At 44.4% G+C, this 12,994-nt stretch overlaps 1 protein-coding gene across 1 annotated transcript; it reads right to left on the bottom strand.

Annotated features, from left to right (window-relative positions):
* Positions 1-451: 451 nt before the first annotated feature.
* LOC128475208 (retinol dehydrogenase 7-like) lies at positions 452-5,682 on the bottom strand. Its single transcript, XM_053457676.1, has 5 exons — positions 5,593-5,682; positions 4,027-4,359; positions 3,611-3,869; positions 2,178-2,341; positions 452-988 (listed from the first exon to the last, which is right to left on the bottom strand). Exons 1-5 carry the CDS (start codon positions 5,597-5,599, stop codon positions 771-773), a joined length of 981 nt encoding a protein of 326 aa, XP_053313651.1. The 5' UTR covers positions 5,600-5,682; the 3' UTR covers positions 452-770.
* Positions 5,683-12,994: the final 7,312 nt, after the last annotated feature.

A 12,994-nucleotide genomic window follows, 5' to 3' on the forward strand; every position in this document is an offset into this window, starting at 1 on the left:
TTTAAAGATTCCTTTAAATAGCGGTTGATGGGTTAGAATTAACACAGTGTATTCCTAAATACTGTAAGACTATAGCTGCCTACCAAAGACATTTGCTGTCATCGTAACCCAGCCTCTAAATAAGCTTTACGAAGGTGGGTCAGTGGGGAAGCAGAAGAAGGGAGTTCTATGTGACACTCCATTCCTAAATGTTTTCCCATTAGACATCCCAGGATAGTTGGAGGAGCAGTGTGCCTTTGCCTCCTGGGACTTGCAACACAATTGTAGCTTCCCCCATGTCTGCCCTGATGGTTACATCAAATAATGAATCTTTACCATTAATGACCATTACAAGACTCTGATCTAGTGACAAAAAGTACTTGAAACTGCATTTGACACCCACAAGCATATGGTCTAAACCACAGGTAATTCCTTGAGGTTTATTAATAACAATTTGTCATAGTTATTTAATTTATTGAATGAGTAGACACACAATAAAATATTCTGAGTCATTTCTTTATGATTTTATGAGAACAGAGTTTACCCCACCAGGACTCAAACTAATACAATATATTCTACAACTGTCACTAGTAAGGGCCTCTCGCCATGTACTAGTGACAAATGTCCTGACAAACTGTATAGCATTGTCAACACAGTCCGCACAGCCTATTTTCAAAATTCAAATTGAAATCATGGGATAAATACATCTGGCATCCTGCCAAATTTAAGTCACATGTACATTTTGGCTCTGATCTCATGTGCAGCTTCCAAATATTTACAGTAAGGGCTCATTATGCTCTACAGGCTGGTTTTGGAGCAGAGCGCCACAACACATAATCAGATAACAGTGTCGGGAGGTAGGAAAGCGGAATATAAAAGAGTTTACAGTCCCAGCCAGCAGAGTAACGTGTCCAGGGATAAATAGCCGTCAGGGCATGTTCCATGCAGTCTGTGACCTCATTCAGCCTGGGGTTGATTGATTTATGCAGTTCTTGTATGTTCTTTATATCTGTTGAAACACAGAAGTAAATCATCCTAACACTTGGTTTTGCCAAAAGCATTAGACACACCCTCTACTGTTTGTGTGTACTTGTACTTGTGTACTTGTGTGAATCCCTAATCAAAGGCTAAGTCTGTGCAGGGACTCGTATTACCCCTTTTCGTGAAAATTTATATTTTTCTCAAATAACTCATCTTATCTTTAGACAATGATCTTGTAAAGTATTTGCATTTGCTTGTATTGCTACAGACTTTGGATGCATATACGGTACTCCCAATACCGTAGTTATGATCTATCCATGTATGCATTGTAGCCAGCTAGACAGGGAGATAGAAGGGACCTCAATATAATCACAATAGCACCTGCCATGTGAAAAAATATCATAATAGTTCCTTTTTGTTGTTCTTAGTCAGGTCATAAATATATCTTGAGGTTTGTATTTGGAAAGTATAATAACAGTATTTATTTTAGGCTGAGAAAAAAAACACAAGTTGATCTAGAGGAAGCCAAAAAAAACCCTTGTTTAAGTGATTTTCAATTGTATACCTGCATATTCTTCTTTGCTAAAAAGTCATTAGCCAATATTTAAAGGCATCTATCCACTTCTTTAGTGTTCTTACCGTATTTAATGTATTTCTTCAAGTCTAAAAAACTTTGGGTTCCTTTAAAATTAACTTCTAATGATTCAGGAAACTCTTTTTTTTTTTTCTTACCAAAGGTGTGATAACAATGGTTTTTAAACATCTGTTCTGGGAACTTTGCTCATCTGTATGCTTCCTACTTTTGGAGAGGATTATCATATGTCCCTCATTTGCAAAGAGTCACTGTGATACATCACAAGACATTTACTTCCATAACAAACATTTTCTGGGTTGTTCTTGAATATGTTCATTGACATCCTGTTATAATGGCATCGCATGGGAGCAGGAACCCAGTTATTGATCAGGAGAAACCATGGAGAGTGGCATGAGGTTCTTTTTATGAAGTGCAGAGTACTTGGCAAAACCATATGCACCTGGAGCCAAGTTTGTTATAAAGTAGTCTTAATTTAGGTTCAAGCAATGCTGGGTCACCATATTACCCAAAATTGTATTCACACTCTGTTAAAGGATCCCTGAATCATTGGAAGAGAACTTTAAAGAAACCTTAAGTTCATCAGTAGTCTATACCTGGATGACCTACAAACCGAGACGCTCACATTGTTGATAGTACTGCTCGCCATAACTCTTCTTGACTTCAGCAGAAGCCTTCTCCCACAGATGTTTCAGATACTCATTATGATGTTCTAGGGAAGCCATTGGAGTTAGAAAAGCACCGGGTTCAATGATGGAAACCTTTACCCCAAACTCTTGTAATTCTCTTCTGCAGAGGCCACCACAAAAAAAATGAAAAGATTCAGTAAATGAAAGCTTTTTGTCTAAATATATGGATATTTCTTATAATGGTGTTTTGTCTCCTTTCCTCAAAGTTAAAGCAGCTCCCCTCTGTCTGTTGCTTTACATATGTATAGAACAAACATTCATAAAGTATTTTTTAAAACTACACATCATTGCTTAGCAAACATGTATGACATGCTTGTATTAGTAATTTTGGAAATGGGGTCAAATCAGTGCCACATAAATAAACATGGTTATTCTCACTGTACTCGTGCAGGCCACCTTGCTACCAACTGGGGCACCTTAATCAGGTGCATCGCAGCACCCAGATAGGGATGGTCTTAGTACCAGGTGGCTCTGCGCGCAGAAGGTAAGTTCCAGGGAAAGGGTTCCATCACTCTGCCAGCTCTCTCCAGAGGTGGATTGGACTGCTGCTGGAGGAGCAGGGTCATTTGACGCTGAAGCAGTGAGCTCTTTGTGGGAGCACTGTGACAGAGCTCTTTATGAACAGACCTTATGTTCCCAAAATCACAATGCAAAGAAGAAGAAGAGAAAGAAAGGTAAGATAAGGAGAAAGGAGAGACATAGCAAGAAAGGGGATAAAGAAGCAGGAGATAAAGAAGTAGGAGAGAAAATGAGGAGAGAGATGAGGAGAAAGCAGAAATGTGTGTGTGTGTGTGTCTGTTTACTGGGTTAAAATAAGTGTATGTGCAGTATAAAGGGTTACAATAGGTGTGTGTGGTGCCTTATTGCCTAAGTGAGGCTCAGCATTTCTGTTTGGATTTGTTTTCTGATTAAAGTCTGATAGCTATCAATCTCCAGTTGTGCCTGTCCTGTTTCTCATTCGCTGATCCATGCATACTGAGTTCCTTACCTGATACTTACGTTACAGTGTACATTGTTTCAGTGTTAGCGTATGGTGTTAGACTGTTGTGTATGTTTGCATACAGTGTTATAGTGTATGAACCAGGAAGTGATATGCAGGGAGAAGAGCACTAAAGCAGTAAAACAGCTGTACAGAGTAGGGGGCAGAGCAACTATTTGGTGCGCTTAGACGTACGCTGTGTACCTGACTCAGTTGCCTCTACATAAGAAATAATTGCTCTGCACCCTACTCTTTATAGCTTCTTTACTAGTCCATCCTGCTAAGCCTTAAAGATATTGCCATCTATGAAAAAAATGGGGAAGTACATGAGAATACTCTAGCCTGGTCTACCACTTGGACCTGCACACAAAGAGCAGCCAAGTTACCCACCGTAGACTATCAGAGAACGCTTGCACTGCAAACTTAGAGGGACAGTATCCTCCTCCAATTACAGCCAGTCTCCCCGCACAACTAGAAACATTTACAATCCGTCCTCGAGCTCTTCTGATGAAAGGCAACACATTTATTGTCACATCCACCAAACCTAGTACGTTCACATCCAGAATCTTAGCAAAATCTTCTCTTTTCTGCCATTCATTGGGGCCGTTTGGAAATCCAATTCCAGCATTGTTTACTAAGCCCCAGAGCCCTGCAAAAATTAAAAAGGGGAGGTGGGTCAACTTTATAAATATGTTGGTCAATGGACATAACTTATGCCAAAAACAAGTATTTATCAGTTGATTTCCTGATGATAATAGGGATTTGAGCTTCAGACTAAATGTTGTTTTTCCATTCCATTTTCTTACCTGAATTTCCAACACAGTTACTGACCCACTTGGCAACATAACTCACACTCTGGCTATCAGTCACATCAAGAATTACTGTCTGCAGTCTGCTGGAAGTTTCCTTTTTCAAATCCTCAGCTCCTTTCTCAGTAAGACAAGCTGCCAGTACCCGCATGCCGCGCTGGTCCAACTGCTTTGCCAATAGGTTCCCAAATCCAGAGTCACAACCAGTAATCAGTACATATTTATCTGAGAGATTCTCCAGTATCTTGCTCTGTCTGTCCCATCTGTATAGGAAGAGCAGAGCCAACAGCACCACCAGCAGAGGGATCCACATGAGGTTGCAGTTGTTCTCTAATTTTGAAATTTATAAAACATTGTTATTGAAATGCTATTTTAATCTTTGTGATAGTTAACATTGACATTGGTACAGATAAGATAAAAGGGTTGTTTTTGAATTTTGCAATTAGTGGTTAGGAGAAAACATTGTGCAATAGGAAAAATAGGTAATTTCACCAAAGAGCAGAAATGGTAATTAATACTGGGATCTCGGAAAGTATTAATTTGAAAAAATGGATGGGGTATTTTCATATTTGCACCTTTATACAACAGCTAACGTTATTAACATTACATTATACATATTATTTTAAAGATATTTTTGAAACGATTTAATGTAGATAGATTTTTTCACTAAATTGTTTAATCCCTAATCAATCAGTTTAATCCCTATTCAGTGGATGTAGCATATGAATATCTGGGATATAATCTGGATAATATAGTAAAATGACTGTCTAGCATGTATATCGCTCCACTATCCTAAAGATCAATCTCCTAGAGTCTGTGACCATTCATCTCTGATTTGGATCTGCCACATTGCCCAAGTATCACAATTTACAGTTTAGCAACTTTGTTTCCACGTATTTCAATGCTTAGTCTTCATTTTATTATCTCTCTTAGTGGTAGCTGATTTTTTCTGATGCCTTTGTAAAGGGGAAGGGTTAGGAGAAGTGCAGTTAACATTGAGAACGGAAAATCAATCTAATTCCCAGTCATGCAAAGCTTTTAACATTGATCATAGCCCTAAAAATGTTTAGCCTCTTTTTAAAGTGAACATCTCTGAAATAAATTTAAAATCAAACAGCACAAGTTATAATTAATACGATTTAATAGATTTATTTATCTATTTTCAACCTGTCCCACTTTGTCTTACTTTACAAATACCTGGCTAATCATTATGCTAAACTACAAGACATTTTTTGATTTGGGGCTCCCTCTCTTACATGACAGCAGAAAATATTTAAGTGCATGCAAGTTTTTTTTAAGCTAGTGTTACCCCCACAAACTTAGATTTTATTATTATTTATTTAGGTTTTTATACTCTTCAGGTTAACCAACACTGTACCATACCATATCGTAATTAAAATCAGCAGCATTTTATTCTACAGCCCAGTAAACAAGAATAATCCTGTTGTGCCATTTCAATGGCATTTAGATTATATTGCTTTTAGAAGTTCCCAGATAGATATTAATATAAGATCATGATTAGTTAACATTTTTAACATTAGCATACATATAAATAAAACTCACCTTCCATATAGCTATAATGTGGAAAATCTCAGTGATCTTGGTAAAGTATCAAAAGCATGAATCATACTCTACAAGTGAATCGTGTTTGAATGTGTATTGTGATTAGACCTTTTTTTTCATTATTAAACGTCACATTATGTTTACACAGAAAGGGGAGGAGTGGGAAGACAGAAAATAACATACAAGAAGTAATTTGTATGTTTTTTTTAATTATTCATAAGGATTTATTTAAAAAAAAATAGTTTCATTAGTGAATAAATACTGTACCTACCAAATGTCCTTCATTAGAACAGGGTTTCTTTGAGACCCAAATTGACGTGGCCCTGCAACGATTACATAACAACCAACCTTAAAGAGAAACGCCCACCATTTTTAAATTATTGTACCAGATAAAAAATAAAGTTTTCAAAAAGTTTTCGTTTTTAAAACATGTCTATTTTTTTACATAACAATTCTTTAAGACAGCTACACATTTACCATTAATATGTTTTCTAGCCCTCTTGTTTTAGCCCAATCTTTTAGACAAACAACAACAGGAATTTATGTAGCATACTCCCAGTGGGACGCCAAGCGCTTTACAGGGGTAAACATATATATTAATGTAGTTACATAATTGGAGATTGGAACAATAAAAGTGAATTAGCTGCATGCCTGGGAGAAAAGATGAGTTAAGTCTTTGTAATAAAAAAAAAAGTCTCTAAAGATGGGGCTTCCCTGACTGAATGTGGCAGAGAGTTCCAGAGTGTATGAGCTGCTTGGCAGCAGGGCCGGCCTTAGGTGTTCAGACGCCTTGTGCGGACTACTCCTCTGGCGCAAACAACTAGCAGATGTAGTCCAAAAGGAAACAAAGTGATATCCTGCAGGCACCCTGGAGCAGGCATAAAAAATAACAAGACTCATGTGCAGGATGCTGCAGGCTGGGAGTATGGAAGCTAAGCAGAGAAATATAGCAGAAACATAACAAGCAAGGGACAGGGAGACCAAGCACGAAACATAACCAGACAAGATATACATGTTACTGAGCACAACAATGAACAAGACAAGGAATAAACATAACCAGACAAGATATACATAACACAGGGCACAACAGGGAACAAGACAAGACACCCCGCTGCCGGGGATACAGGACAGGACACCCCGCTGCCGGGGATACAAGACAGGACACCCCGCTGCCGGGGATACAAGGCAGGACACCCCGCTGCCGGGGATACAAGGCAGGACACCCCTCTGCCGGGGATACAAGGCAGGACACCCCGCTGCCGGGGATACAAGGCAGGACACCCCGCTGCCGGGGATACAAGGCAGGACACCCCGCTGCCGGGGATACAAGGCAGGACACCCCGCTGCCGGGGATACAAGGCAGGACACCCCGCTGCCGGGGATACAAGGCAGGACACCCCGCTGCCGGGGATACAAGACAGGACACCCCGCTGCCGGGGATACAGGACAGGACACCCCGCTGCCGGGGATACAGGACAGGACACCCCGCTGCCGGGGATACAGGACAGGACACCCCGCTGCCGGGGATACAGGACAGGACACCCCGCTGCCGGGGATACAGGACAGGACACCCCGCTGCCGGGGATACAGGACACACATAAATACAGGAACTAGCCTAGGACTGAATGATAACTATTGGAGATTCCGTCACATCTTATGGCCATAGTATGCTTAGCCCACCACTACACCAAAGTACTCCAATGACGGTGGGTCCTAACGCTAATCCCTGCTGACAAAGGTACAAAACAAACCAAACATGTAAACCAAACACATAGCACTGAGACATACCTTTAGACTGCAGACTGAGACAAACAGAACACACGGGAGGGGCACACCTTATAAAGGATACAAAGCAAAAGCAAAGAGCTGAAGCAAGGAATGGGAGATCAGAACAGTGCAAAAGGAAATCCAGGAATGGATTGAAGCAAAACAGGGAAATCGAAACAAGAGTGAGATATGCGGCTCCGCAGCCTGGGAAGGACGTGACAGTATCCCCCTCCAAATGAGCGGACTCTGGACGCGAACAGGAACATGAACAGAAGGAAGGCCTGCTCTCTGACGGAAGAACTGCGTAGACAAGGCAACCCAGGAACCTGCATACTCAGGAATCTGAAATCACTTAGGAGTCCTTCGATGACCAGCACTGCCGCTTAGCAGATCAATCTCCTCCAAAACAGGAATCAGTATATCTGATCAGGAATGAGGAAGCCGCTTCTTGTGCACTCTCCTCCGAAACAGGAATCAGCATATCTGAACAGGAATGAGGAAGTTGTCTCTAGTGGACTTTTAGGTCCAGGCGAAGGCAAGGTAGATCAGGTAACCCACTTGCTGGGGAGACGACAGGTAACCCGCTTGCTGGGCAGACGACAGGTAACCCGCTTGCTGGGCAGACGACAGGTAACCCACTTGCTGGGCAGACGACAGGTAACCCCTTTGGTGGGGTGCACACGACAGGAAACCCCTGTGGTGGGGTGCACACGACAGGAAACCCCTGTGGTGGGGTGCACACGACAGGAAACCCCTGTGGTGGGGTGCACAGCTGCAGACTCCACTCCGCGAACTGGCCGTTTGCCTGCGGCCATGTGTCACGGACTGGGTCCAAACAAATGACTGGAAGGACCCAGCGTGCCCAAAGATTGTGTGCAGGAGTTACAGTGCAGTAGTGGAGTTAGACAGGGCCTGGTTGTAGGGTGACCGCACTCACCTGGGTGTTGAGTATCTAGGGTTGTGCAGCCACATACCAGCACCCTGACATAGCAGCAGATGTAGTCCAAAAGGAAACAAAGTGATATCCTGCAGGCACCCTGGAGCAGGCATGAAACATAACAAGACTCATGTGCGGGATGCTGCAGGCTGGGAATATGGAAGCTAAGCAGAGAAATATAGCAGAAACATAACAAGCAAGGGACAGGGAGACCAAGCACGAAACATAACCATGTTACATGTTACTGAGCACAACAGTGAACAAGACAAGGAATAAACATAACCAGACAAGATATACATAACACAGGGCACAACAGGGAACAAGACAGGACACCCCGCTGCCGGGGATACAGGACAGGACACCCCGCTGCAGGGGATACAAGACAGGACACCCCGCTGCCGGGGATACAGGACAGGACACCCCGCTGCCGGGGATACAGGACAGGACACCCCGCTGCCGGGGATACAGGACAGGACACCCCGCTGCCGGGGATACAGGACACACATAAATACAGGAACTAGCCTAGGACTGAATGATAACTATTGGAGATTCCGTCACATCTTATGGCCATAGTATGCTTAGCCCACCACTACGACAAAGTACTCCAATGACGGTGGGTCCTAACGCTAATCCCTGCTGACAAAGATACAAAACAAACCAAAACAAACCAAACATGTATACCAAACACATAGCACTGAGACATACCTTTAGACTGCAGACTGAGACAAACAGAACACACGGGAGGGGCACACCTTATAAAGGATACAAAACAAAAGCAAAGAGCTGAAGCAGAAGCAAGGAATGGGAGATCAGAACAGTGCAAAAGGAAATCCAGGAATGGATTGAAGCAAAACAGGGAAATTGAAACAAGAGCGAGATATGTGGCTCCGCAGCCTGGGAAGGACGTGACATCATCCTTCTCAGTCTCCCTCCTCTCACAATCTACTCCCTCTCCCCACTTCTCACTATCTACCCCCTCTCCGCACTTCTCATTATCTACCCCCTCTCCCCACTTCTCACTATCTACCACCTCTCCCCACTTCTCACTATCTACCCCCTCTTTGTAGTTCACTTATCTTGATGAATTCTTGTGGTGGGAGTGCAAGGCCTCGGTCTTGCTGGTCTGCCACAGCTTCACTGCTGAACGCCGGGATTTGATGTCATATTCTGGCGCTCAGCATGAAGCGCCGGCACCGAGACAGAGGCCCCGCGTTCCCACCACTGCAGTCAGGGCAGTGACGAGGAGGGTGGCAGTAGGGAGCGGAAGAGATAGAGGGGCGCAGAGTTGTTGCTCAGCGTCCCTCTCTCGCCTATGCTCCCTGCTGCCTGGGTGCACACATGCATCCGCCTTAGCACGGCCCTAGCCTTGGTGATAGGACGGCGCCTGGCCCCTAGGGTGACCACATTTTATTTCTGCCATTCAGGGACAAACTATGAAGTGCATGAGATTGCACACACAGGTGTATATATATGTATGCATTAGACATACATTTTTAACTATATAATATGTACTTATCTCTTATTAGAAGTACAGACCGTGATTGAAATATGAAAAAAACAGCTGAACTGGCAGTTTCTTTAATATTATCCCCTTCTGCCAATATATAGTAATATTATGCCCTTCTGCCCCTCTCCCCCTTTGTAGTTCACTTACCTTCCAGATGTTCTGTGGTGAGATCGCGAGGCCTCTGTCTCCCTGATCTGCCGTGGTACGCGCTGCTTCACTGCTGAGCACCGGAATATGACGTCAATCGAGCTGGAGGCCTCGCGGAGGAGATGGAGGGGCGCCAAGCCACGGTTGCGGAATCAGCTGCACCTTGAGCTGTCTACTGTTTGGAAATATATAGTTTTAGGGGGTTAAAATTAAATATGGGTGCTTTGTGTCTCAAATGAGACCTGGAGCCAACAAACTGATCTGTCAAAATGCCATGTTTAAAAACTCTAATGCGCATGTTCCAATTTTGAACCCGCAGTGCTAAAGAGACATACCTTACCCATGCATATGGGGTATTCCTACTCAGGGGCTGTTTCTGAATACAAATCACAAGTTGTTTCAGTAATTCCACATACCCAGACAAAAAAATACTGAAATACTGTGTTTGGATAGAATGGGTTTGTTAAAAATGGAAAAAATGAAATTTTACTGCAATGTTTAGGACAGACTGGCACTGAAATGGTTAAATCAAAAGTGTTTAAGTGCCCCTAGTAAAATACTTTGGGATGTCAACTTTCAAAAAATATATACTTTTGTTTAGCAGTTTTTCTTTTTCTGGACGCTATTGAGGCGCAACTCCCAGCATAAGACATTTAAAAAAAATCTTGTTTAGAAATAGCGATATGTGTCATTCATCTTAAACCCTGTAAGTACCAAAATAAATGTAAATACCATAGAGAGAGAGAGGGGGGGGAGAGAGAGAGAGAGGGGGAGGGGGGAGAGAGAGAGAGAGAGGGGGGGCTGCCAAGGTACTGAGTGCTGCCATTATTGCATATACTCTGTTATTTTGTTTTGTTGGAAACGGATAAGTCGTCCAACTGCAGTTAGATTGGAGAACCTTGATTAGTTAGTGCTCACAAGAGGAAGACTTTTTGTTTTGATTTGTTTATTTTTTCTGTTATGCCTGTGGTGAAAAATAAAAACAGTCCCAGCCTTTTATTTAACCCTCCTCGTGTCTGAGCTGTCTCTGCAGCCTGGAAGACTGTGTGTGAGTAATAATTCCCGGACAGAGTACCAAGTGACGGGGTATTGTGTCATAATATATATATATCAGTGGCGGAACTACCGGGGTCGCAGGGATCGCGACTGCGACCGGGCCCTGGAGTTCTGCAAGTCAGGGGGGCCCAAGGGGTGCCGAGCGGTTGCTGAAAACGACCGCTCGGCAACTCTTGGGCCCCCCTGACTGACAGAAATCCAGGGTGCCTCTACTCCCCGCTGCTGCTGCCGCCGTCGCCGTTGCCGTCGCCGCCTGCCTCAGCGCTGCCCAGAGTGCAGTGTTGGGAGCGTGAGGCGTTTGTATGCCGTATGCCGTGTATGGCGTCATATGCCGGCGCTCATCAGTGAAGCGTCGGCACCCGAGACAAACGCCTCACGCCCCCAACACAGGAGTTCACGGTAAGTGACCTACAAAGGGAGGGGGGGTAGGGAGGGAGTGGGTAGATCGTGAGAAGGGGGGGTAGATCGTGAGAAGGGGGGATAGATCGTGAGAAAGGGGGGTAGGGAGGGAGAGGGTAGATTGTGAGAAGGGGAGTAGGGAGGGAGAGGGTAGATCGTGAGAGGGGGGTTAGGGAGGGAGAGGGGAGATTGTGAGAAGGGGGTAGGGAAGGAGAGGGTAGATCGTGAGAAGGGGGGGTAGGGAGGGAGAGGGGAGATTGTGAGAAGGGGGTAGGGAGGGAGAGGGTAGATCGTGAGAAGGGGGGTTAGGGAGGGAGAGGGAGATCTTGAGAAGGGGGGTAGGGAGGGAGAGGGTAGATAGTGAGAAAGGGATAGATGGGTTGGGGTGGGGGGGCCCTTGACAGATTCTCGCACCGGGCCCTGAGGTTTCTAGTTACGCCCCTGATATATATATATATATATATATATATATATTGTGGTAAAGTGTATGGGAGAGTGGTTGATGGGATATATATCTCACCTGGTTTCCTCAGCCAGGCATGGTAGCAAACCCAGGTGCTCTCAGGTGAGGCATCCTAAGCTCGTTAATGGGGAGGAAGCCTTAAAAGAGAGGGCTGTTAGGTTTGCAGGGGAAGGAGAAACTGAGGGAAGGAGCAGCTACAGCCAGCGCTGCAGCCCACCAGGTATGAAGCTTTACCCATGCAAAACCTGTTATTTTGCTTTGTGCCAGACTGTAGGCTTGTAGAGAGGTATCCGGATGTTTAGTTAGAGCCGGACAGGCTTAGAGTTTGTTTTGTTTACCAGGTGCTCTGTGCCTACAGCATCTAAATAAACACGCTTTACGTTTGAAACCTGTGTGAAGACTGTCATTGCCGCCCCATGCGTGAGCTGTTCCCTACAATTGGTGGAGAATGCAGGCAAAGTGGTGCTAGGAGCAACGGCATGACAAAACACTACATTTGAAATTTGTGGACATTTAAAGGGCCGGAAGCGTATGTCCTGAGTGAAAGCTACAGCACTGTACGGCCCATCCGGCACAATGGAGGAGGTGATAAAACAGCTGATACAGGCTAACCTGAGACACGAGCAGGATTTTGAATCCCTGCAACATGCGCAACAGCAGACTATGGCCCAACAACAGGAAACGAATCGCCTGTTAATGGAGCAGATTGCTGCGCTCAGAGAGACTGTTGTGGCTCAGCCCCAACGTGTGGAGGCAAGCCCCCTTGAGACTGTTGATGTGAGGAGGGCCGTTCAGCGGGGCTTACAAAAAATGACGCCCGACGACGACGTCGAGGCCTACCTCACCGTATTTGAGAGAGTGGCGGAGAGAGAGAGACTGCCAGTTGCAGAGTGGGCAGAAGTGATTGCACCCTTTCTGACTGGCGAACCGCAAAAGGCCTACTATGACCTCGGGGAGCAGGATGTCCGGGACTTTACAAAACTAAAAATGGAGATCCTTGCTCGCCTGGGTGTTACGCCCGCTGTTCGGGCCAAGAGAGTCCACTGTTGGAAATACACCATGGACAAGCCTGCCAGGTCCCAGATGTATGATCTTATTCATCTTGTACGTAAGTGGCTGGAACCAG

Source organism: Spea bombifrons, chromosome 2 (genome assembly GCF_027358695.1).
Source record: "Spea bombifrons isolate aSpeBom1 chromosome 2, aSpeBom1.2.pri, whole genome shotgun sequence".
NCBI lineage: Eukaryota > Metazoa > Chordata > Amphibia > Anura > Pelobatidae > Spea > Spea bombifrons.

Excerpts from the sequence above, each read along its gene's own strand:
- LOC128475208 (XM_053457676.1), bottom strand. Across the intron at positions 3,870-4,026 it reads TAACTGTGTTGGAAATTCAG|GGCTCTGGGGCTTAGTAAAC; the intron begins GTAAGAAAATGG and ends TAATTTTTGCAG. Across the intron at positions 989-2,177 it reads CGAGCAGTACTATCAACAAT|ATATAAAGAACATACAAGAA; the intron begins GTGAGCGTCTCG and ends GTGTTTCAACAG.